We start from the raw sequence: 27,321 nt of genomic DNA on the forward strand, positions 1-27,321 counted from the left end.
TCTACGGACAATAAGTCCATCATTTGTTTTTACTTTATAAGACACAGGTCCTGTACATTGAACAATTTGACCTGGTATCCATTTTTCCTTTCTCCCATAATTTCTTAGATACACATTCTTATTAACACCAAATTCTCTTTCAATGCATGCGTTGTCATGATTTAATGGAACTATATTTGAATTGGCATCTGAAAGTATTAAATGGCAAAAATCTTTTTTTTTTTTTTCTTTTGATGTTACCCTTTTAGTTTCTGTAAGTGCTAATGATGTTAGCAAAGTTGTTTGATGATCACATTCCTTCTTACTAATGTATTTTCTTTAAACATTTGAAATTGCCATATCACCATAATCATTTATTAAGTTACAAATACTTTGTTTAGGCAACTCTGACTGATAATGGACTGTATCTTCTCCATCTTTTATATTATCTTCACAAAGGGTTTTAATTTCTTATTTTATATGGCCTTAAGTCATCATTCACAGACTCTTCAGGCCAACCATTCTTACAGTACTCATATACTTTTATTAAGCACTCATCTTTTTGTGTTTCTCTTTAATATCATTCACATTTATATTGGAGTTATCCATGATAGTGAAGAGAACAAATACATCTTCTGGTACATAGCTCAGGCTTTGGTTTTTTAAAGGTAGTCTACTAAGACTATCTGCACTATTATCAGATCCAGGTTTGTATTTCAATTCATAATTGTATGCAGTTAGTGTGATAGCCCATCTTTGAATTCTTGGTGAGGCATGCTCAGGTAGGGTTTTGTTTTCTCCAAATAAACCTAGCAATGGTTTATGATCTGTAAAGATGGTGAACTTCCTACCAAACAGAAACTTATGAAATTTCTTAACACCAAAAATGATGCCTAAGCCTTCCCTATCTAACTGAGAATAATTTTTCTCAGCCTGGTTCAAAGATCTACTGGCAAAAGCAATGGGTCTGTCACCCTTCTCATCCATGTGGGACAAGACTGCTCCTACACCATCTGGTGAAGCATCACATGTTAATATAAGTCTTTTCCCTGGGTCATAGTGAGTTAGTAAGGTGTCAGAAGACAAAGCCTCTTTTGCTGTATTAAAAGCAGCTTCTTGTTGTTTACCCCAGTGCCAAGTTGCATTTTTCTGTAGCAGCTTGTACAGTGGTGATAGTTTACCAGACAGATTTCCTATGAACTTTGCATAGTAATTTATCAAGCCCAAAAAAGCTCTTAGTTGTTGGGTATTTTCAGGTTTGGGTGCTTCTTTAATGGCTTTTGTTTTCTCAGGTTGAGGTCTGATACCTTGCTTGCTTAATATATAACCAAGAAAACTAATTTCTGTCAGCATGTATTGACATTTATCTTTGTTTATCTTTAAACCTTTTTCACCAACAATTTTCAAGACTTTATCAAGTGTTTTAAGATGTTCAGTGTCATTCTTACCAGTTATGTACACATTGTCAAAGTACACACAAACATTTGGAATGTCCTTAAAAATACTGTCCATGACAGCTTGGAAAATTCCAGGGCTGGATGATATGCCAAAACATAGTCTTTCATATTGGTAGAGTCCTTTATGTGTGTTTATTGTCGTATAGACTTTTGAATCTGGATGCAGTTCTAGTTGAGTGTAAGCATGACTAAGGTCTAATTCAGTGAATTTGTCTCCTCCTGCCAAATTCAAAGAAATTTCCTCAATGTTAGGTATAGGGTACCTATTTAGCTCTATTTGCTTATTCAGTGTAGTTTTGTAATCTCCACAAATTCTTATAGAACCATCCTTCTTTAACACTGGCACAATGGGCGTTGCCCAATCAGAATAGTCTACCTTCTTTATAATGCCATTAGATTCTAATCTGCTTAGCTCATTTTCAATTTTATTCCTCATTGCATAAGGTGGAACTCTAGCTTTGCAGTATCTTGGATTTGTATCTTTAATGCTTAACTTCACTGTTCTATCATTTAGTAATCCAGAGTTACCAAAAACACATTTATTTTCAGATATTACTTTATCTAGTGAAGTAAGACTAGATTCTTTTACATTCTTCAATGAACAAATACTCTCCCAATTTAACTTAAGATCACTTAACCAGTTCCTACCTAGTAATGGCGGTCCATTTCCTTCAACCACAAGAAGAGGAAGTTTAACACTTTGACCATTATAACTTACATGAACCATACACTCTCCTATTACCGGAACATTGTCACCAGTGTATGTTGTTAGACACTTGTGACATGGCTGTAGAGGCACTGATCCTCCTGTGACAGCGTCAAAATCTTTCTTTGTTATGACTGTTAGAGATGCTCCAGTGTCAAGTTGGAAGCTGATGCTCTTACCGTTGATATTAACTGGTACATTGATGGGAGCATGACTTATTGATTTTACAGAGAACAGGCTGAAATCCGGCTGCGAATCAGTTTGAGCATTTTCACAGGTAGAGTGGTTCATTGGTTGGGTTAGGTAGTCTTGGTGAGAGTTAACATAGTGCTGCTTTTGGTTGCGGTACTGTCTTGACTGGCTAGATTTAGCAACAGACGAAGACTTTGCAAAGCAGGCCTTGGCAATGTGACCTTGCTTACTGCACTTATAACAAGTTGCAGACTTGAACTTGCACCGATGAGATGCATGGGGACCTTTGCATCGATGACATTTTTGATAATTATTACTAGATTTAGATCTAGGATTTGAACGAGCAGGGTGTTTAGCATAAGTTGGAATGCTCTGATGGGGTTGATGTTTATTGACTAACCTGCTGTTTACTGCATGGATCCCTGAAGGCGTTAGAGATTTCGCCGCATCTGATGACTGCTGGATTGAAGTTGCAAGTTGTATTGCTTTTTCTAATGTTAGATCTGACTCGAGCAGCAACTTTCTTTGAATATTAGGGATGTTTACACCTGTCACAAACTTTTCACATAGTCTGTCAGACAGCGTTTCTCCAAATTCACAGAATCTACTTAAATGACGTAAAGCAGCAACATATTCTGATATCGACTCGTTTGGTTGACGAGTCCTACTGTCAAATCTAGCTCTACATAGAAACTTTGATGGCGTAGGCGCATGGTGGTCTGTTAGCAATTTGCTCAGCTCGTTAAAGCTCTTGGTATCTGGACTAGCTGGTGCGCATAAGTCCTTTAGTAGCCTGAATTGTTGAGGCCCTATGACTGTTAACAAAACAGCTCTCTTTTTGGCTTCTATCGTCACGTTGTTTGCTTCTAGGTAAAAGCTTAACCTCTCTAGGTAATCTTGAATGATTTCATCATTCGCATCAAATTCTTTTATTTGGCCATACAGCGCCATAATTCTAGAAATAATTAGCTAATAAGCTCTAGCAAACCTCTTTTTTGCGTAAGTAGGTGCTCTTTCTAGTAGATGTTTATCCTTCGTCGCCAGTTATAATAGATTGACGACAGAAGCCTGTGGTTGTATATAACACATTTAATGGGTCTAACTACATCACGATGGTAACACACCGAGAGGACGAGAGGACGGAAGGAAGTACACAAGGGACATCACTCAAGATAACAATATTATAAATATAACTAATACAGAAGAGTGAGTTCCCTTGACCTCACAATTATTTCAATCTATTACATTTTGTAGAAAATTACCGTAGCTGCGGTTGGATTATCTTTATTCTATAGACACCACCCCACGCTCTTGTATCTTCTTTTTCCCTTTGTTTTTAAACAACTTTGATAGCCGAGTCTTTCATCTACAATTAAACGTATCAAAGATAAGCAAATGTTCAAACCATGACTTATTTCCCTTTTTAAAAAAATAGTCAAATAATGGTGATCATAAGCACCTTTTAATAGATTTGTACTAAACAAATTAAAAAGCAATTACTTCTCTTAATTATTATTTTTTTATAAGTAATTACTAAAGAATGAAAAAAGTTTACCGCCCCCCCCCCCCCCCGAACGAAATGAAATTTATATAGAAAATATATACTTTTAACAGTGTCCGCCCCCCCCCCCCCCCCCGAAAATTTCAAGTGCCCCCCCACCCCCCGGAGAAAAAAAGTCTGGAAGAAACACTGGTTGAAATTTTTTTAAATTGATGTTTTTTCAAATTTCGAACAGGACAGCAGCGAGTATCCTATGTTCGTATTATGTTTATATATATATATATATATATATATATATATATATATATATATATATATATATATATATATATATATATATATATATATATATATATATATATATATATATATATATATATATATATATGGGGGGGCCTAAAAAAATTTTGCGGGGTGGCCCTTCTTTTCTAGTTCCGCCACTGCCCCCCCCCCCCCTCACCTAAAATAACACAATTCAATGATTAGCCTAGCGCCATATTCACAAATTGCTACTTTCCCTTATTAATTATAATATGCAATTGTTCTTTCTACGATAGCCTTCTATACGATGTATAGATCGTTTCTTTCGCTGCCACCAAATGTAACGTTTTTACTGCTCTCAAAATATGCTGTTCTATTGTAATATTCTTGCTTCTATCAAATGTAACGTTCTTCTTCTCTTCTATTTCTCACTCTCAGTCACAGTCACAGACGATCAAGAATGAAGAATAAGCCGTCTTCTGCAAATCTTTATTTGACTATCTTTCTTGAGCGGGAATTGTCTGTGTAGCGCGCATTTAACAAGACTATAGCGTCAATACGTGTGCTGCATAAATTACTGGCTAGGGCCGTCGTTTCTCCATCCCCTCTAAGGCTAACCCACCGGTTTATATACCCCACCCGCGAGCGTCTCGGATGACACCTTGCTCTTAGCACGAATTCTAACGCTTACCTGTGAAAATTTCCCCCGCTTTTGTGCTAACCGACCCCAATTAACCCTTTATATAAACTTAACGCGATCTCCTAAAATTCTAATAAGCTTATCCTCTGAAACCACAGACAATTCCCTTTACACTGATACAAATTACAATTAACATCAATAAGTTGTTCTTCAACAATAATACTTCAAACATGCAAATATTGTAAAAATATCATCAAATACACCTAATTAAAGTAGATTTACATAATATCGGCTTGCTCCTAACTAACACTAAGATATTCTAATTAAAGATCAAGCTTGGCCTAATAGTTCTTCCAATTTTCATGCTATAATAACAACTATTTATTAAGATATGAATTTTTCTTCTTGCCCTACTAAGCACAATTGACTGATTTCTAACAAATTCACTACATTATGTATTTTATCAAAATTAAGTAGGCTGTCATTCGCTTATGACTCCCAAAATTTGTTATTTTTAGACCCCTCCACCTGATCACACCTCCGCTTAAGGGCGCAAAAAATTTACAGACGTCTCCAAAGGTATTACGAATAACATTGGTGCACTGATTGTAGCCTATACAACACAATGATAACCATTTAGTCCTATAAATCTTCATAGACCTACTGATTTATTTTCGTCGGAAATATCTATTGTTTTAAAAAAATATGTTCATCTGTCTAAAATGTGCTGAGAAAGATTAATAAAAGGTCATGAAGTATAAACAGCCTTTGTGGTGAATTTTATTTATATTTTATAGTTATTATTATGCAGTGGCGTAACGAGGTCGGGTGTCACCCCCCCCCCCCCAGAGGCGCAGCGACCCTTCCCGGGTACAAATTTTCGATTTGCACCCCCCCCCCCCCCCTCAAACTTTCGATTTGCACACCCCCCCCCCTCAAACTTTCGATTTGCACCCCCCCCCTCAAAGTTTTCTCTATATATTTTGCTATTTTTTTACTTGGTGTCACCCCCTTAAATGGGGTCACCCGGTGCGATCCGCCCCCCTCGCTACGCCTCTGTTATTATGTATTATTTTATAATGGGTTTTTATCATATATTGAAAAAAAATTGACTGATTGCAGTGGTACAGGGCAAAGATTATTTATTTTGTGCAGGAAAAGAAATTTTTTTTGTATTGGTCGTACGGCAGCATTCTAATACTAAAGTAATAATGATTACGGTAACACCCAGTGTTTCTTTCAGACATTTTTTTTATATATAGCTTATAGTGTCTGGTATGTAGTGCGTCGGGATGGGCATCTGACCGGGCGTAAATCATAATGATTGGCACTGGGTGGGGCAAATAGAAACTTAGGCTAATAGAGCCAGGAACCTACGGTAGACAGTCAAGAAAAAATTAAATAAATAAAGGACCGATTTTCTAATTCGTATAGATCTAATAGGTTTTTAATATGTGTATGTTTTTACTAATTCAAACAAATTGAAATTCATTTTAATGAACACGTGAGTGGAAGAAGAAAATTGAATACTACTTCATTTAAACCTTTTATTGATTCATTTGTGTATATCTAAGTTAGGGTACTTAAAGGAAAATATGGTTTCCATGGCAACGGCGACCATCTTGAAAAAAACATCATTTTCTGGAGTTCTAAAATTTCATAAACTAATATATATTACGGCTATATAACTATTGATCCTTCTTGTACTAACACCAATAGAGTCAGCTGGCTAGTTTTTGTAAAAGAAAAAATCTAAAAATATATTTTTTTTAATTTTCAAAATTTGGTGTGCCGAAATTCCATTGAAATTATTAATGCTAAATTCAATGAAATTTCACCATAATTTATTTTTTTTTTGAAAATTTGAAAAAAAATATTTCTAGCGGACTCTATTGGTGTTAGTACAAAAATGATCAATTATTATATGGGCGGTTTATATGTTTCCATGGCAACCAGATTTTCAGAAGAGTCTCTGGTACATGCAAATATTTTCCCTTAAGTACTCTCACTTATACAAACACAAATAAATGAAAAATGATTATTAATTAAAAAGTTTTTTCACCCGTTTTTTTCTGGAGCCTACCCCTTGATTTCTATACAAACAAAAGTAAACTGCATTTTTTAAACATGGTACTAATTTAAAAAAAAAAATCATAAAAAACGTTTTAATAACAAGCTTTTATGTAACAATGCACTAAAAAGTAGAAAATAAATTATAGACTACTATTTAAATAACTATAAAGAAAAGCGTGGGTCACTTTAGTATCTATTGGATACCTTTACTAATGTTAAGGAAGACACCCACGCTTTTCTTTATAGTTATTTAAATAGTAGTCTATAATTTATTTTCTACTTTTTAGTGCATTGTTACATAAAAGCTTGTTATTAAAACGTTTTTTATGAATTTTTTTTTCAGTACTTTATATGTTTTATTTACAATAGAGTTACATGACTAAAAACCATTGCGCGCCTACTGAACATCACGTTCAGTAGGCGCGCAATGGTTTTTGAACGCAGCCATTACGTGATGGCGCAGCTATTGAAGGTGATGACGCGTGTGGTGTGGTTGGCTAGACATGCCTACTAATTCGGTCCAAATTTTAATTAATTCATTAAAAATTAATTAGGCATCCAATTAAGTCAAATTTAGTTTCAGATTGCATTGTCTTCATGTCTTGACCCACGTGCCAAATGTGAATCGTATCGGTCAAGTAGAAGTTTCCGAATTTTCACTCCTGCGTTTCCGTCTAGACTGACGACAGAGGAAGCAAGTTAAATAAAAGCTTGTAAAAAAAAACATTTCTCTCCAAGTATATTGTACTACACTTGTCACAGAAATTTCCATATATTTGGTTTATATGTTTAAAAAGTGGTTGACCCCCACAACACAGACCGAAAGACAAAAAAATTTTTAAAAAATAATTACATTTCAGCTAAGATGTTCATTTAGTTAGGCTAATAAAATTCATAAATTCGTTGCCTTTATATATATATGGTCGTACATTAGGCCAGTGGCGTAGCGAGGGGGGGGGGGGTGCGGACCGCACCGGGTGACACCATTTAGGGGGGTGACACCAAGGCAAAAAAAAATGACAAAACATATAGAGAAAAATGATAATTCCACTTAATTAAGTGATTAATTCGAGTGTTAACTAGTCTTTTAACAGGAAATTTGACAAATCCCGACAAGAGTGGAGGGGGGGGGGGGTGTAAATCGAAAGTTTGAGAGGGGTTCACATCGAAAGTTTGAGGGGGCTGCAAATCGAAACGCCGGGAAGGGTCGCTACGCCTCTGGGGGGGGGGGGGGGTGACACCATTTAGTGCCGCACCGGGTGTCACCCGACCTCGCTACGCCACTGCAGTAGGCCTATAGAATTATATCAGTGTGCGTATCACATTAAAATCACTCAGGATCATAGGAAAATAGTATCCCTTGTTCTACCATCACTACTTCAGCCACGGTTAAATCCTCCCACGAATGAACACACGGTAGTCCTTAGGATGGTAGGACACCAGACCACGGCTACAAGATGGTAGGACACCAGACCACGGCTACAAGATGGTAGGACACCAGACCACGGCTACAAGGTGGTACGACACCAGACCACGGCTACAAGATGGTAGGACACCAGACCACGGCTACAAGATGGTAGGACACCAGACCACGGCTACAAGGTGGTACGACACCAGACCACGGCTACAAGATGGTAGGACACCAGACCACGGCTACAAGATGGTACGACACCAGACCACGGCTACAGAATGGCAGGACACCAGACCGCGGCTACAAGATGGTAGGACACCAGACCACGGCTACAAGATGGTAGGACACCAGACCACGGCTACAGAATGGCAGGACACCAGACCACGGCTACAAGATGGTACGACACCAGGTCACGGCTACAGAATGGCAGGACACCAGACCACGGCTACAAGATGACAGGACACCAGACCACGGCTACAGGATGGTAGGACACCATACCTCACCAACAGCCTTCCAAACTGAAGCTAGCCCAAGTTTCCGTGTTGGTGTCTATCGTGTCCCCCCCCCCCCCCCCAGAGGCGTAGCGACCCTTCCCGGCGACCGGGGACAAACTTTCAATTTTCGATTTGCACCCCCCTCCCTCAAACTTTCGATTTGCACCCCCCCCTCCACCCTTGTCGGGATTTGTAAAATTTGCTCTTAAAAGACTTTTTAACACTCCAATTAATCACTTAGTTAAGTGGAATTAACATTTTCTCTATATATTTCGCTATTTTTTGCCTTGGTGTCACCCACCTAAATGGTGTCACCCGGTGCGGTCCGCACCCCACCCTCGCTACGCCACTGAGTGTAAACTACTCAGAATCACAGGAAAATATTATCAAGAAAATGAATTCTTTATATAGAGGCATATACCAAACTTGCAAAGGTTACATGACAACGGGCAGCTAAAATTAAAAAAAAGTGGTTTAAATAAACTTAATTTCCCTGGTATGACTAAAACATATTCTAATCTTCCAAAAAAAAAAAATGGGTTTGCTCAAGCACGGATCCCGCTTCTGACACCAAAAAATGTAAGGGGAGTCCGAGAGTGATAGTAGTCACTCATGCTTACAACCTACTTGTCCCAACGATTATGTACGGATTATGACTACAATCAACTCTCGGTACCCCCCTTAGATGTGGATGTGAAAAGTTTGAACTAAAATATATTACCCTGTCAATAATATATTTAATCCTAGCGTGCCTATTCCCCGCGCTTTGCTGCGGTCTCACGAGAAAGGCTGATGCAGTATTTCAAGAAGATTTTCATCAATGCTTACCGATACAGTATTTTTAAACGCGTGACCTTGTTTTGAGCAAACCAATTTCTTGGAAGATTAGAATATGTTATTTAAATGTAAACAAAGCAGGTGCTTTGATCACAGTTGTTTGTCCAGATTACCGCCCAAAAGCCCCAGAGTGTGAAGGCCTAAAGTATACGTTAATCGCCCTCCGCAGCAGTGAAGTAGAACACACCCTGACTCGGTTTAATTATCGTGTGCTACCGTGTTCCCATTGTAATTGTAGGGTGCTCTTTAAATCGCCCCTGTCGATATAGTCAACGATTATTGTTGCCCATCGTGTCCTTTGTGTATAGCCTTTTTTAAAACAAAAATATGCGCCATAGTGCTCACGGGGAGCCTGGGGCGATTCGGGTAACTCAATTGCCGGCGCGTCGGTGGATGCGTATGGTGCAGTTTTACCGCTTAATCAAATAGTAGCCCTGACCTACTATGCAGGACGCTTAATCAACGGAAACCAAGTAGGAAATGTCGGCGCCAACCCGTATATTGAGATAATTCGTACCCCCCCCCCCGCCTCTCCCCCCAAGGGGGGGGGGGGGGAGACGGCTCTTGCGAAGTTAATACTTTTTGCAGAAACCTCCCCTGGAGTATTCTCATCAGCTTACCAAAGTTTCATGGCGATCCGATGAAAAGTGCAGTATATATATATATATATATATATATATATATATATATATATATATATATATATATATATATATATATATATGTATATGTATTTTTAAAAAAACAATTGCTATTACACATTGTTGCCCCCCCCCCCCATAGATAGATCCCTAGCTTACCGCCTAGATCGCCTTAGCCTTAGGTAGGGCCGGCACTAGATTTCATGCTGGAAAAAAAAGAATGAAGATATTATTTGGCATATTAATAATAATAAATAATATAGTTAAATATAGTGATCTCGAATTAAGTCTAGGCCCAGAGCTGAAAACAACAAAGATAGCAGAACATTTAGTCACTTAATACAAATAAAACAAATCGTGTTTGGTGACCCTAAATCGGAGCAATGAATTAAATATGTAAAAAGCAGAAATAATCTATGCACGATAGACTCCGAATAATTACAATAATGAGTTTTAACAAAAAAAAGGGCGAACTAGTTATACAACAAATGGTCACTCATTTGCCAAGGAAGCAGGAAATGCGCGGTACGGCAATTTAAATAAAGGCCGGGCAATTCATGTCCGATCTAATAGACTAGAATCTTCAATCTAGCTATTATAAAAATCTAGATCTACAGATCTAGATTCTAGTCTGGTCTAGATTTAGAAAAAATATGGAAATCAATCGAATAGAGCTGCTTTCTTCTATCACTAAAAAAGATGTACACACTTTTACCAAACTCACGAGACAGGTAATCTAGGCCCTAAAAGAAAAGTGTAAAAAGTAAAAAGTTTAAAAAAGGCTTAAAAAAGGGCCTAAGGCCAAAGATCGGTAAAATCTTAGTTTAGCGTCGTAAATTCCAACGTAGCTAGTAATGTGCGATGAAGGTAACTAATGAATATTTCTTTCATTTGGCCATATTTATGTCATATTTTACATAATATAACAGATAATTGAATAACAATGAAATCACAATCCAAGACCAAACCAGTCATAAATATCCTGGAATAAACTTTAAACTACCCCGTTCGAGACAACAATGAGTAAATACTAAATACAAGCAGCGGCCATGTTTTAAAAACAATAAATTGTCTATTCGCATGTCTTTTGTGTTGATTTTGTGGTTTAATATGATTGTTTTGTATTGTTTTAAATGCCGGGGGTCGTCCATAAATGACATCACACTCGTAGGGGGGAGGGGGTCCGTAAATTTGTGACGGTGTGTGATGAGGGGGAGGGGTTCAGATGGTGCAACGTCACACTTTTGCATTTTAAAAAAGCAATGTTACAAAACGAATTTTAGACGTTATTTTGCGTTTTAAAAAAACTGTTTTAATACATTGTAATAACAATTGATTAAAATACTCTATTTTGACAGAGTTCAGACAAGATTTTGGAAAAATATAGCTGTTTTAAAAAAATTCAACTGCAATTTTAAGGGGGGGGGTTTGTAGGCTGAGGTGTGACGTCATTTTAGGGGGGGGTCTGGCTTTTTGTGACGACGTGTGACGGAGGGGGGGGGGGGGGGGGGTAAAAATCGTCAAAAAAAGCGTGACATCATATGGATGACCCCCTGTATAGCAATTTTTCTTTTTTTTAATATAGTTGACATGAATGACTAATAGACCTTATCAGACTTAATAGTGTGCATCCAAGACCACAACAATTGTTGGGAGGTCGAACTTTTGAACACTTTATTTGCAGTTAGCAAATCAATATTAGATCGCTCATAAATGACATCGCTCTTAAGATAGTAATGACAGCGTGCATTATTACAGAACAAACATATGAACATATTGTTTCAGATAGAAATTGTGATTTGTGGTGGGGAGAGCTTGAGTAGAACTCAGCGATGTGATTTTGGAGACGGGTCAGGTTTTTTTTTTTCTCGTGAAAACGGGATGGTTGTGGGGGAAAGACCAGCTGTAGAAGTATGACGCGTCATTTATTGGTGATCCATTTTCTCAGTGGGGACGAAAGAACTATTAAGAAGGATCAAAAAAGGTAAAAAGCTTGCCGAGTCGCATTTCTTGAACCCCACCTTTTTCATTTCCCCACTTAGCACATCGTCACCGAGTTAACGCTCGCACGTGACGTCATGTAGCGGTACCGCCGACCGTTAGGCTAATTTTATAGAAAAAAAAAAAACAAGCACTGCCTTTTTGACGCTTTTGCGACGTTAAGTTGGTGTTCATTAAACAGCCCCTAACACATCTATCACTCGTCCATTTAAACGTACGTAGTTATTTCTGCAAGCTTGCTGTCTTGATACTTTCGGCCCTTTAAAAATGTATTAAGCTCACACCGTATAGAACTAGACTACCCATATTAAGCTCCAAAAGAAGCTTGGTGAAAACAGGATGGCCGTCCGATTTTGTAGCTGCTCTGCGCTTTATAAAAACCACAATAAACGATAAGATGACACTTATATTAAAGTAAATTATAGTTCTGAATCTTTATACATTAAAAGTGATATTCGGAAATTAAGAGCAAGACAGTCAACATGATATTTCAATTTAAGTCCAAGAAAATAAATGTCCTCAAACGATGGAACATTACTAAATTTTCGCGCAGTTTAGCGAAATTGAATTTAAGTATTTACGTCGTCTTACAAAGCGCGATAGCCTACTGGTGCTCTAACGCGGCCCATGCTAATGGCCGTATTCCTAACGCCCCGCATTAGACGCGGCTTATTCGTCTGCAGGCATTTGGTGGCAAGCCTTTTTGACGGGGATAATGTGTTGCGGCCGGTTTGCCGAATGTCTTAAACTAGCAGGCTTGAAACATTTGTGATGATTCGTTTTAAGCAAGGTATACATATACTCAGGGGCGTAGCGAGGGGGGGGGGGCGAGGGGTGCGGACCGCACCGGGTGACACCATTTAGGGGGGTGACACCAAGGCAAAAAATAGCAAAATATATAGAGAAAAACTCGAGGGGGGGGGGTGCGCAAATCGAAAACTCGAGGGGGGGGGTGCAAATCGAAAGTTTGAGGGGGGGGGGTGCAAATCGAAAATTTGAAAGTTTGTCCCTGGGAAGGGTCTCTATGCCTCTGGGGGGGTGACACCATTAAGTGCCGCACCGGGTGACACCCGACCTCGCTACGCCACTGCATATACTAATGCTTATTTATCGTTATTTTGATTGAACAAAGCATTATAGAGGTTCTCCATCAACCACCTAGGTATTTTACCCGTTCACCTCCTTTCTTGAGACCGACACGTCATAAATTGCAAAGCCGCCTGAGTTGACGTCACAAATCTTCACTCACTCCCGTAGCAAATCATATGTGACATCATTTATGGACAACCCCATATCACTCACTTGGGTACTTGATATTGACAATTTGACAACAAAGGATAACCAAAATGTGTCTGGCAGGTGGAGACTTGCGATCGACCATAATGACAACACGCACTTGAGGGGTGGACTGGCTCATTGTTTTAGATGATGTTTTACGAGGGAAGCTGGTGGATAATACATTTTGTCTCTCTGTATATATAAATGATGACAAACATTTAATGTTGTCAAAATTATGGTTAGAGATCTTAGATAAGGCAGAGTGAAGCGTAATTTTTTACATTATGACTTGATGTGACATTGACGACAAAAATATGACGGAGGTTGGGGTTTAATTAAGGTAAAGAGAAGTAAAAAAAAATGTCATAAGTTACGATAGAATTACTAATAATTATTATTGATGAAAAGAAAAAGCTGAAACTGAAATGAAAATAGTGAACATTAAAACAATAAGAAAAAACTCACAACTATTTAGTAATAGTAAGATCAAATAAACATTAGTTTTAAAAAAAACGTGATTTAATACTTGGATACAAGTTGCATCTCACAATGCTTCTAGAATTAATAAAGTTGTTTGTTAGAAAATTCACATTTTAAAAAAAAATGCTTTGTAATATGGACTATACAACAAGACGATCATATTTAAATACATTTTCATATGAATAGAAATGAAAGGGAAGCTACTCTCAATAACATTTTCTTAAGATGGCTGCTGTTTTTAATAGCAAATTTACTATCTCGAACAGGGTTGATAAAAATTAATTTCAGGATATTTAAATTGATTTAACCATCAATGGTGATCTATTATTCAATTATCTATAATACTTTATCAAAATATACGAAAATATACTCATATTTCATGACATATTCATTAATTCACTCTCTCCTACATTACTAGTTTTGGCCGAATTTACGACGCTAAACTAAGATTTTACCCAAAGATCTATCTAATATTTATATTATAATTATAGGACTACTATATTATATTTCTAGATAAATTACAAAAATTAATTAATTTCTGACTTGGAAAATGCGAGAGTGACAAGTCAAGAGAAAAACTCCAACCGAATTCAGAGCTCAGTAGCTGAGTAGAGTGTGTCAGTGCGAGTCAGTGAGACTGAGCCTTGAGTGAGACATTTTTAATTTTTGGTAATCTATCGTTTTGGGTACGTAAAATCGCCAGCGACTAGTGATGTGAAAGACAGGTGACTCCTTAAATTAAAATTATTTCACATTTTGAGGAGGATTTATGTTTTGAAAAATACAAAAATGTTTCGGGTAAAGGAGGGCTTTAAGAGCCACACTTTTTAGCACCTGTACATTTTTAAAGATTTCTACTAATCTAAGAATTTTTTAGTATTGAAAATATGGCAAAATTATTCTAACATATCTTACACAATATAAAAATAATAACAAAGTCTATTAAATATACTTTAAAATGGGTTTAATTGAACATTTATTGTCATGCCCCCGAAATCAGCATTTGGGGTGAAAGGAGCCGGGCAATGGGGCAATAAGCATTATCTCCTAGTTTAGACTAACTCCTCAATAAAAATAATTTCTAACCCCAAAATAGTTAATGGTGTGTACACACACTTTAACTGATACTAGCTATCACTAGGCCCCAATGGGCCCAGTCTACAATTGATACAATTACAGGTGTACATAGGGCCTAAAGTCAAGTAGTTTACAGTAGGCACATTAGTATGCCTAGTGTGTAGCTAGTATACTAGTGTGTAGCTGTCCAGAGTTAACATTCTTGTATGTAAAAAGGGTTGGTACTAACTAATCTGCCTTAATGCTTTCCCCTGATAAGCCATGTGTGCTATACATTACATAACATGACATGGAGGTGAGAAATGTTGAGGGGAGAGCAGTGGTACTGGTTTCCCCTTTGTTCTCCTTGCTGGACCCTGAGGGCCATAAATTACATAAGGAGATGCTATCTCTGGTTGGCTGAGATCTAAGAACTAAGTCCATGCTACCTACAAAGAGATAAGTTTTATGGTGGGTTAGATACAGGTGGGGGCTGGGTATCATGGGGGTGAGAAATTGTGAGGGGAGAGCAGTGGTACTGGTTTCCCCTTTTTTTCTCCTTGCTGGACCCTGAGGGCCATAAATTACATAAGGAGATGCTATCTCTGGTTGGCTGAGATCTAAGAACTTAGTCCATGTTACCTACAAAGAGATGAAGTTTAATGGTGGGTTAGATCATGGAGGTGAGAAATTGTGAGGGGAGAGCAGTGGTACTGATTCCTCTTTGGTCTCCACCCTGCTAGACCATGAAGGTCATATGTTACATAACATGCCACCACAGATTGTCTGAGATCTGTAACTGTAATCCATGTTACCTACAAAGAGATGAAGTTTTATGGTGGGCCAGAAACTGGTGGGGGCTGGGTATCATGGGGGTAAGAAATTGTAAGGGGGAGCAGTGGTATTAATGTGTCTGTTTACTTCCATGCTGGACCATGAGGGTCATAAATTACATAACATACCACCCCAGATTGGCTGAGACCTAAGAACATTTATTCCTGTTACCTACAAAGAGATTAGAAGTTTTATGGTTGGTTAGAAACAGGTGGGGGCTGAGTCGGCTGTATTGCCCCTTAGGGGTAATAAGTACTCATACCATTTAAAAATTACCTTGCTAACATGAGATGACTGAATTTTTACTTTTTAGCAGGTTAGAATAGTATTTCTATCATTTAGACACAAGTCTGTTTAACAATTAATACATTTTGTGTTAACTATTCCTATACCAGTGTCATATTCAGTGGTCTAATAAATGAGAAACTTGCACATAGGGTTTCAAGAGCCACATAACAGTATCTGTTATAACTTTTCTAAACAGGCAAGCTAGTGAACAAAATGAATGTATTCAAATAGATTTAGTTATTATCTAACAAATAAAACCATTATGGTAATGATCAGTCAAGTTTTACTCTGATAATGATAAAAACTTTATAGCATGGTAAAATGGGACTAATGTCGGCCATTTTGTTTTGGCACCAATAATCACTGTGCAAAAAAAAATTCACCAAAATAAAACTTTTCTAGCCATAGCTATAAAAATAGTGTTAAAATGTACAACAACCAATACTCTAATACAGGAACAAAGAATGGGCTTGAAAAACTCATTTGGTTTATTACAAAGTGAAGTTTCCCAAGTTATGTCTATTTGGAAAAAAAGTTCACAAAATGGTTTTATGGAGATGAGAAATTTAGGGAAAGAGCAGTGGAATTAAATCTTGTCTCATCCTCTCCCTATTGGACCAAGTGGGTCATAAATTACATAAAATGAATCCTCTGCTTCTCTGTTATCAAAGAACAGCAGTGGTTGTTACCTCAGAAGTAGATTAGCAGTGTTATTGGGGGTTTTGTGGGGGTGGGGTGTTGATTGGGGCTTAATACCACACGGCTCTTAACGCCCTCCTTTACCCTCCTTGTTTCATTTATGTACCTGTTTTCAAACAATGGACACCAGCGAGAAAAGTCTCAAAGGTATTTGAGAGGTGTATGAATTAATTTAAAAATCTTGCACAGCGTAGTTAAAATTAATTAATATGGTTATAAAATCCTGTATGTCTGGTTTTTTTCGGACTTTACTAAAGATTGGATGTATTTGATGTTTATAGGCCTAATATTTTCGGTAACTAAATAAAAATTAAAAAAAAAGCAAAAACAATTTGGTTTTCACGTGTAATGGCGACATAAACAATGGCATCCTGCTATTGGATAGGCCGCCATTGATTTTATTGTACACATTGTAAGCTAAAAATAGAAAACTAGGTCATGGGGTTTTTAATTTGCATTGTTATTTAAAAACTTGATCTGCAAAGTTTTGTAAACAAATAGTTATCGATCACTAAGTTACTGTACAGCCAATCAATATTTGTCTTACGAAAGTGATACATCCGGTTATAACTTAGGCTTGATGAAAATAAATAGAGATGTAGCCTTAAACTCAACAAATTATTTTCAAGTTCTCTGGATTTTCAACTTTTATAGCATTTATTCTAAAAATATAAAATTTCTAAATTAATTTTAGGCTTAAGTTTTTATTTTTTTATTTTTTTTTACGGTCTAAATCTAAAAAGCACGTTTTTATTCCATGTCAACAACATTATGGAAGGAATCTCGTCAACTCGCTCGCCTCCATTGAATTAAAACTTTTCAATAATAAATGAAGACTAGCGATGTTTCCAACAGATGCAAGCATTCTCATTTACTATAGATCTAGATCTAGCAGCCATCTTGTTTATGGCTGCTGTATAGTCTATAGCCCACTATATGAAATCCTGCTCGCAAACACTGCTGTTTAAAGTTAATTTCTTGCCTATATTGATATATTTAGCTATTGATTTAGGTTTATTATTCATTTATCTATAATATTTGACACAAATATATCAAAATATACATCTATTAAAGCCTTGACAATGAGGTAACTTTTTCGTACATTAGAAGCCGCGGGCGATTTTACGTACCCAAAACGATAGATTACCACATTTTTTAATATTTTGTTTTAATTTAGGCACGACACACAACACTGTGCGTGCCTGGTATGTGGCCTGACCTACTGAAAGGAGATTGTTTATATTATTGTTTTGAGTTTATATTTAACTCAATGCAACGAGCCCGCCGGTTGGTTGAGGCCACGACGGGGGGGGGGGGGGGGACGTTCTGACCGGGATTCAAAGGGACGACTCGAAATATCATCCGATATTTAGTATTATTTAGGCTTATATTGAATTGTATAATACTTAGGCCTATATGCCATATGCAAAGGGTTTGCTAAGCCTTGAGAGGCATACATTTCCTCCGCAACAACCCTATAACTATAATTATAATAGAAAAGGTGAGTACGTAGCGGAAGTTTGAAAGATGCAGGCTACACCATTGACATAAGGTGGACAAAGGCAGAAATAAAAAAAAAATTACAACAGGTAGGCCTAAAGCTTCAACCAATTAAGAATTTGTAGGGCTCTGGGTACTGAGGTAACTGTAACAGTTGAACTCTACTTCACCTACCTACCAGGTCCGAAAGGGCATTTCTTACTTTACTCTAGGAACCTACAACTATCACTGTCTGTTAAGTTACTAGATTTAGTGTTATTAGTTAATACTTGCCCATAGGCCTAAAATAAACTTATTTTAGTAGGACTGATATTTTTTTAATTCAAATGTATGCAGGTAATTTACTGCACCTGGCCTATATATCAAATACTAATGCTGTAATGTAATTGTGGATTTAATAAAAATTATTATTTTTAAACAGTTATCTCTAGATGGAAGTCTCATCGATAGTTTGATACATCTGAGCAAAAAGCAATTGGATGAATTATGGGATGGTGTTCTTAATCTCAGCATGTCTCGGCTCTTAAACAAAGAACTTGAAACAAATGGAGCTGTATGTATAAATAAGTTTTACATTTTTAAATGACTTTACATATAACACCAATTATAGTTATCATTAAGCCTATATATGATACAAATAATAAGTTGCTCAAATATTTTAGTTTCCAAAATTAGTGCTTGAAAAATTAATTGTAAGTTTTATTCATTTTCATTTAGTGTATTTATTCTCACTAAATTCAACAATTTTTTTTTTAATTGTTTCCATGTAAAATATTATAGTAACATTGCTTTGTTTTTTTTTTACATCTTAGGAACTTGATGAAATGTATGAAATTATGCATTGCATAACAGTTCTTGCATCATCAACTATTAAAGCTATGATACAAAGTGGAAAAGATGGAAATAACAATAAAGAAGACCTTGTAGTACCACAGTCACTTCAAGAGATAGCTATTATTCTTCATGGTAATTTCAAATTTTTATATCCTAGATGCATACTTATAATTACTTTTCTGTAATTGTATGATTTATACACACTGGTTATGGATTTTATGGTTCTGTTAAAACAATTGCAGCTTTGCTCTCTGGAAAAAAAAATCTCTTTAAAAGAATAGAAACATTTAGTTTTTTAAAAAAAAAATTGCTTTTTAAACATTAAAATTTTAATCAACTTACTATCAGCTTTTTTTGTAGTAACTCATCTCCTGGTTCAGTGAATAACATTCAGCTAATCAAATTTCAACTACAATGTCCAGTACTTGTTTAGGTTAATCTCAAAACACACCCCTACCTGTCTCACTATGTTACAGTGAGTGGATATAGCTTTTATTGTGCATTGTTACATATAGAAACATTTATTTAAAACCACTTTTTTTGTAAACCTATTTGAACATTGCAAGCGCTCTCTATATTCCATACAATTACAAGCTTTTATTTAGTTTGCAATGTCTGATTGTTTGTTGGTTTGTGGCAAATCTTTTAACTCCATTTTGATCCACTTTTAATGCAGTGATTTCATTTAAACTTTCTAGGTACATTCCACTTCAATGACAATATATGTCATCTATTTTTAATTAAATTAGATTTTTAATTAGTCATTGAAAATTAAGTGGTTTCAAAACTAAGAGAAGATACAAATAAAATCACTTGAATCATAGATTACTATATTCAATATCAGAAGGGGAAATAACTTATTAACTAGCTGGATGCGATCACCCTAACAGTTTGGTAAGCTGTGGTTCACAAGAATGTTTACAATCGTAGAGCCGGTCGATCTTGAAAAAGTCTGACAAAATATATAAGGAGCGTTTCATCAATGCGTTACCAATCCTATATCCTTAGACGTGTGATCATGTTTTCTAAAACTGAGCTATTTAAATGTAAACAATGCCTGCGTTTTGATTATATTTATGGGGCACAGGTTTACATACACAACCGCCAAGCATGCCCTGTGGCGTGTGGTGTGAAAGCCTTGAGTGTACATTAATCACTCACTGTTATATTGAGGTAGAACACTCTTCTGCGACCGCCCAAGTGTTAGGGATGTAGAGGGGCGCTCCAGGGAGTCCCAGATTACACTACCATAGGGGCGTCACATACGGCTCCTGGCTCAGTTGAATTAATGAATGTTGTATGCCACTGTGTCAATATTGTAAGGTGCTCTTTAAAACTAACGTAGGTGCCATAGTGCTCGATGGATAGCAAATTGTACTCTACTGGGGTACCGGCAAACACGCCTGATTCAATTTATTAAATTACCATAACATCCCATCTTATGATTAGTCTATTGCACTGTCTAAAACAGACATAGGCGCAATAGCGATCACGGGGAAAGCCCTGGACGCCTAATTGCACCCTTCTGAGGCTCCACCCATGCAAAAAAAATTTTTTTTTCATAGAAACCTCACCATGGGTATTCTTTCCAAAGTTTCATCCTAATCCGATGAAAATATTTTATATTTAAAATTTATTACATGTACAAACATTTCTTTACTTTCCTGTAGGAATTCTGCCTACACTTACACAATATGAAAGCAAGCTAAAAGATGAATTGTCCCATTTGTTCGAGCTGTGTTGGATAAATCAAATACCAGGCAGGGAAGAATTAATGGCCAATACTATTATTTATCTGCTCTCTAAAAGCACACATGCCAAGTCTACTGTAAGTTTTTTATCGTTGTTATATTTTAACTTTCACTAAATAGAAAAAGGCCAACTATTAAATAAAATATTTGGAAATAATTAATAAGCCAATTTTCTTAAAACTTAAGCAGTACCTGTTAATATTAATAATTTTAGAACATTGGTTAGAGGCAGTTCAGCTTTCAGCTGACAGAAATGTATTATTCAATAGCCAGGTAAATATTAAAATATTTGTATTTCATGAATGAAGTATTTTCTTTTATTCAGCAATCTGATGTATCTCGTGTTTATGGAGTTCACCAAGTTCTGTCAGCTGTTGACTTATGTAGTGAAAATGCATCTGTTTTGTCTGCATTACTTTTGCAGTGCATTTATCACCCTCAGTTTGTTACTTCATCAGTGGTAATTATTATTTTACTTCAGTCAGTGTTTTCTTTTTTTAAAATCCACCCAACCTATTAATAGTGAAATATTAACTGGCTTATTTGATGACTTCTTGTTTTTTTTTTTTTGAATGAGTAGAAAGAATTGAGCTTGAACATTGTTTTAAAACATGGTTTGCCTTTTTTGTATTTCAGGGAATAAAGTTTTTATCCTTTCTGTTCACCCTGAATTTAGAATTCACAGAGAAATTGCATCAGAGCATCAAGAATCATTTACCCAATACTCCAAGGTTAGTTAATTATCTGTATGATGTATTCGTGTCTTGTAAGGTGTAAACTATTTCCAAACTTTTTAGAAAAACCAATTTTTAATCAAGATTGCAAAGGGAGTTAATTAATTAAATGAATGCAGTAATTCAATGTTTTTTTAATTTTAAAATGTTATGCAAATTTTATGTTAAAGAACATGGCACCCAAAGTTTGGGGAAATCTACTTTAGAGCATGGCAAAGAACTTCTGATCTTTTTCGTGAGGTAAATATTTTGTTACTGATGTTTTCACCAGGAAGTACCTATAGCATTCAACACATCCTCTATTCAATATAAATAGCTCTTAATAAAATAATAAAAAATATCTATAAAACAATACTTCTCTAGCTGCCATTTATTATATTTATTTATAGGCGTATAGCTTACAATTTAAACAGGATTAGATTTTTCTTATAAGCTATACAATAATATAAAGTGTTTTAATACTGTATTGTTTAGAATTAATTTAAAAAAATGTAACAGAAAATAGAAGTGTATTGCATTCAAGACTTGATGTACAGAACAGTGCATTCACAAAGAGGACATAACAGCCCAATTTTCAACACTCTTTTCAAGGTAAATGTTTACTCTTAAGCAGGAAAGTGTCTGTCTTTACATTTTAACAAGGTATTATTACGTTTTGCTACATATTCTTTAACTTTATTTATAACAGGAAGAAAAATATTTTTCAATTCTGTTTAGGTACTAAGTTTCATCCATAAAGAAAAAACACAGAGGGGTGTAGAGGCTATGTTAACTAAGTTGTATGAACCTATACTTTGGAGATCCCTACTGGTAAATTAAGATTTTAACATTTAATTTAAAAAAAATTAATTTAATTATTTTAAGGAGTAATAATAAAAAGCTAAAAAAAAATTTTTACCTTTAATTTCAAATCCAACTCAATTATCAATCTAAATTGCAGCCTAGACAATGCCTTTTTTTTTTTAAAATGCTTTACGGTTGGGTAAGTAAAGCCCATTGTTGCCAAACCAAAAAGTTCAGACTTGGGCTGATGAGGCTTTATAGCTGAGGACTGTTACCCATCTAGGATTGAGAACTCAGTAGTTTTTTCTAGGATGGTTAACACCTTTAGAAGCAAATGCAAAAAGAAAAGCTGGCTAAAAATGGAGTCAATAGCCTATTTGGCATATAACAAGTTGACATGTAATACTTAATTGTGTAGTAGGAAATCCCGTCCAACATTACAATTAAGAAGAAAGAATAGGGCTGTGTTTATTATTAAATGGCTAAACTTAAAAATCTTTATTCCTTAGTAATGCTCAGCCTTTTGGTGTTTTTTAGGTTTCTGTTTTTCAATAGTATATCTGCTGCATTTTCTTCAGTTCACTTATGCAAAAATTATTTTTCCATTTATGCGTTGTTGAAATTGCCATAAGTAAATAAATGAAAATGAGACTTGGCCAATTTATGCAGACATTTTCATCATAGCGACTAGTTTTCTTTATTAAATTATAAAATACAAATTATATAGCAAGTTAAATTCATTTTTAAAATCAGTAGTTTTAATTAATTGTATCAACACATTTTAATTCTTATTCTAAAATAATATAATCAATTGATTTTCATTCCCACATTTTGTGTGTAAACAAGGTTACTAACAGTGATGTAAGAGCAAATGCTGCAGCTCTTATGTTTGATGTTTTCCCTCTACAAGATCCAGCATTACACAATGAACAGGCAGATACAGCCTTACAGAGGCAGTTTGATTTAATGCACGTAGGTATCTTGCTAAATCTGTTCATTGGAAAGTTTATTAGAGCACAAATGGTAAAAAAATATTTTTAGTTGGTTTTTATTTTCTTTTCCACTTGCATTTTGGGACTTATAAAATTTATCCCCATACATAAATAACCGATGTTCACAGCTCAAGTGCTACTGAGAAAATTTATAAAATTGTTTTAACTAAAATGATTCCTGTACCTTGTATTTTTTTTTTTTTTTTTTTAAAGAGTCTGTTAGCAGATCCTGTAGCAGAAATTCGTCTGATAGCAGTCAAAGGTGTTGGTCAGGTTCTGAAAATCTATTGGGAACTAATCCCTGCCCAGGTAGTAATGAGCAAATGTTTGATGGCTTATTTTTTTAATGCAATGAAATTATAAAATCAAAATACTTAATTTAAGTGAAACTATTTTATTTTGCAATATGAAATACCACTATGTGTATAATTACTCCATTCAGGTTATCCAGTGTCTTATTACAACTTTAGTGCAGGATCTTGCTTATGATTGTTCATCTCCTCTAATCAGGGAAGCTGTCATTAAGGTAGTAATTATTTTCACCCTTTGTAAAAATTTTAATTGAAAATTATTACAATCTATTTCCTAAAGTAAAATGAATAACTGAAAATGGTTTTGTTTCTTGTTTACATTTCACAGGTTCTGCTTCACCTATGTGACAATCATTTGTGCATTCCTCTATTAAAGACCATCCTTCCAGAACTTGGCAACTTTGTGCATGATGTATCTGAGAAAGTGAGGATAGCCATGTTTGATATCTTGCTGAAGATCAAAGGTCTAAGAGCTATCAAGTTTTGGAATGTCGTATCACTGGAGCATATTTTAAGCAGACTTGAAACTGATACTGCACCAGTTGTAAAACGAATCATGAAGTTAATTGGCCCCTCTTTCTTGCCAGTGGATTGCACACCAGCTGAACAAGTAGAGAGATGCATTACTCTGATCAAAACCAACCAGGGTGCAGCCAGACAATTTTTCATGCATGTTTCTCAATTCTTCAGTCTAGAAGATGTTGTCAAGTACATTGTTATATTATGCCGCTATATTTTAGAAAGTGCACGCCAAATTAAAGGAACCAATAGTGCTAGTAGAAATGAAGAAAATGAAAACATTAATGATAAAGAAGAAGCAACAAGCAATAAAAAGGCAAAAAAAGATACACGATCAAAAAGCACAAACAAGTGCAAAGAGTCAGAGAAAGATAAAGATAGTTCTACTGAAGATGCCAGTCTGGAGAGCAATGACAGCCAAGTTTTTTGTGGAATGGTTGAAGCTATTTATTTAATGTTCATCTCTATCTCAGAAGAGATCAGCTCAGCTGAAAACCAACAAATGAAAGAAAGTCTGGCGAAGAAACTGAGTGTTACTGTAAGAGAACTAATGGCAGTGTCACAGGTAAATTAAAGTCAGAATTTTATTTTTTACTCTTAAAGTTTTTTTATGGCTCTTAAATATTTGCATGAACTTTAAATGTGCACCAGTTGAAGGCAATAGCTTTTGATGCTTGAAAAGTTTCTAAAGTTTGTGTTGTTTTCAAGTCATTGGGTTAAACATTTCAACCTGTACATCTTTTCTTTTTTCCAGGATCCTGATCTAGACACAGCCTTGATAGCTCTGGCCGGTCACCTGCCACCTAAAGCCTTGCCTCTTGTCAGCCAGAACCTGCTCAATAGACTTCGAAGAGGCTGTCAGTCAGGAAAGATGTTAGACACAGCTTCAATCATTAAAACACTTGTGCTGTGGGGGAAAACAGACTGTGTGATTGAACTGATTAAAGAATCATTGGAGAACACTTTGAATGTTAATCAAGATGATTTAAATAAGAATTTTAAAAAGCCCAAGAAGAAAAGAACTGTTACTTTCACTGCTGAAGAGGATTCTGTGATTGCCTTGGATCTGGCTATGGATTTGATATTGAAATTAATGAGCCAGGCTGATTGCAGATTGTTGTTGTTAAGTAAACATAGAGCTGGACTTTATTTACTGTTGGATTCCATGAGTCCTGTTACACAGAAGCTGCAGAGTTTCTTAACTTCGGCTACAGTAGTTGAATGTGAGGTAGCGGGCCTTGTCAAACTGTATGCAACTTACCTCCGCCTTGCTGCATTTACTTGCACCCACACACAGCAAGACAACCTGAATCTCTCAGATAACCAAATGGATGATGAGAACAATGTTAATGGTGGCATCAAAGCAATGCAACTGGCCGTTTCCTGGACTAACAGCTGTGTCGTGCCTATTCTTCACGTGAATACTACACAAGAAAAACAAAACTACTGTATCCAGACAATAGAATATACATTAAAAGTTTGCAGGGGTCTGTTGATGATTGGAGGGTGTGAAGGTCCACTACTAGATGAAGTTATTCTGCTATGCAAGACACTGTTGCAATCCCCATTGTCCTTTGTGACGCTGACATCTGATTCACTAGCATGTGTCTACCAGTTTTGTCTGTTCCGTAAACAAGAAGTGCAGGAAAGCTTAAATGGCTCTGTTCATTTATGTGTTAGTCAATTTTTAAATTCTCTTTCAAAAAGTTTAACTGAAGAAAATTCAGAGGAATTTCAAGCATTGGGCCAATTAAGTGAGACATTTGCATCATGGAGCTGTACCATCATTGATATTATACTAGAGCTGGTCAGACAAGGTAGATTTATGTCATCAGTGGATAAAGTAATGGCTAGTATTCTTTCATCTACCTTAATTGAAACTGCCTGGATGTCAAAGAACAAAAATACAGATAAAAAGCCTGGGTTCACTAGGTTTTTGATCCCCCTTTTTAAAAAAAGGATACCAATAAAGAAGTAGGTTGCCATTAGATTTCTATTTCAATTTTTCATTATTCTCTAAACACATCCAAACAATAGTTTCACAGGTACATTAATCAACAGTTTAATTATTTGATTTTGTGATACAATTAGCCATTTTGGCACACATAATGAAATTAAGTAAAAGAACATATATTGCTCATTAAGCTATCTACTACCCAATGGGCTAATAAACTTGCTCAATATGTTATCACTCAATGAAAAATAAGAGAATGGCATAAGCATGAACATTAAATCAAATTTGTCCTGTTAGATAATACTAGTTTATTACCTCTACAGAATGTTTCTCAAGCATTTCCAAGAGTATTGCAGTACTGATATATCAGACATTGATCAACTCTCTATTGTCGTCAACATCATTGCACTATTGGAGTCAGGTTAATAAAAGTTTATTTACATTTTTTATGTAGGTGGGAAAAAGCTGGATATCATTCTAATGTACATTATAGCAGTCTATTATATCTATTATTATCTCTAAGCAGGTGATGTTGAAACCCTGAGAAGATCCATTGAAAACATCCAGTCTGCTGGTTTGGACAAAGATGCTAATGATGAAGCTTTAAGGTATTTGCCTTACATTTTAATTTTTAAACTTAAATCTGGTCATCTTTCCATATTTCAATAGTTTTTATTTGTCAGTGATGTATTGTATAATTTTTTTTTTCTTCTAGAGAATTGAAGCAAAATATAGAAGGTGTAATTAGCAAACTGTGAAGGGCAACTAATCAAACCAAGCAAGTTATTATTTTATTTACATGTTATGCTTTGTTCATTCAAAACAAACTTTTATTTACAAATGAAATTATATATAAAATATTTTTGTTGGAAAATAAAAATTGACAGAAAGAACTAATTTATTCCTGTTTAAATTTTTTATTAAAGACATTTATTCATTTAATTCAACAATTATAAACAATAATTTTACCATACACAAACAATAAACAAGTGTGTCACAGGATTTATGGCAACTATCAGTCAATTTGTAATAATGGAGTGGATAGCAATAAATAATAGTTTTAAGGTATTTGGGGAAGGGTGGCCAGGGAAAATCTCAGCATAATTTCTTTGTGG

The 27,321-nt window shown here is 35.7% G+C and overlaps 1 protein-coding gene across 3 annotated transcripts in view; it reads left to right on the top strand.

Moving 5' to 3' along the window:
* LOC131951680 (condensin-2 complex subunit G2) overlaps positions 1-27,089 on the top strand; it is a 34,864-nt gene extending 7,775 nt beyond the window's left edge. For 2 of the 3 annotated variants that reach the window (XM_059314037.1, XM_059314038.1), the window contains 16 exons: positions 18,750-18,881; positions 19,141-19,294; positions 20,833-20,990; positions 21,239-21,373; positions 21,550-21,644; positions 21,818-21,887; positions 22,146-22,238; positions 22,365-22,457; positions 23,277-23,402; positions 23,636-23,731; positions 23,865-23,948; positions 24,062-24,817; positions 25,007-26,226; positions 26,530-26,627; positions 26,733-26,814; positions 26,922-27,089. In XM_059314037.1, the coding sequence (XP_059170020.1) occupies positions 18,840-18,881; positions 19,141-19,294; positions 20,833-20,990; positions 21,239-21,373; positions 21,550-21,644; positions 21,818-21,887; positions 22,146-22,238; positions 22,365-22,457; positions 23,277-23,402; positions 23,636-23,731; positions 23,865-23,948; positions 24,062-24,817; positions 25,007-26,226; positions 26,530-26,627; positions 26,733-26,814; positions 26,922-26,964 (3,345 nt within the window). In that variant the 5' untranslated portion in view covers positions 18,750-18,839 and the 3' untranslated portion in view covers positions 26,965-27,089. Of the gene's footprint in view, positions 1-10,823; positions 10,924-18,749; positions 18,882-19,140; positions 19,295-20,832; positions 20,991-21,238; positions 21,374-21,549; positions 21,645-21,817; positions 21,888-22,145; positions 22,239-22,364; positions 22,458-23,276; positions 23,403-23,635; positions 23,732-23,864; positions 23,949-24,061; positions 24,818-25,006; positions 26,227-26,529; positions 26,628-26,732; positions 26,815-26,921 lie in introns of those variants that run through there. The other variant, XM_059314036.1, reaches the window with a different exon arrangement.
* The last annotated feature ends 232 nt before the right edge of the window (positions 27,090-27,321 follow it).

The sequence above is a fragment of the Physella acuta genome, unplaced genomic scaffold (assembly GCF_028476545.2).
Source record: "Physella acuta isolate Inbredline_101_S28 unplaced genomic scaffold, ASM2847654v3 ptg000820l, whole genome shotgun sequence".
In the NCBI taxonomy this organism is placed as follows: domain Eukaryota; kingdom Metazoa; phylum Mollusca; class Gastropoda; family Physidae; genus Physella; species Physella acuta.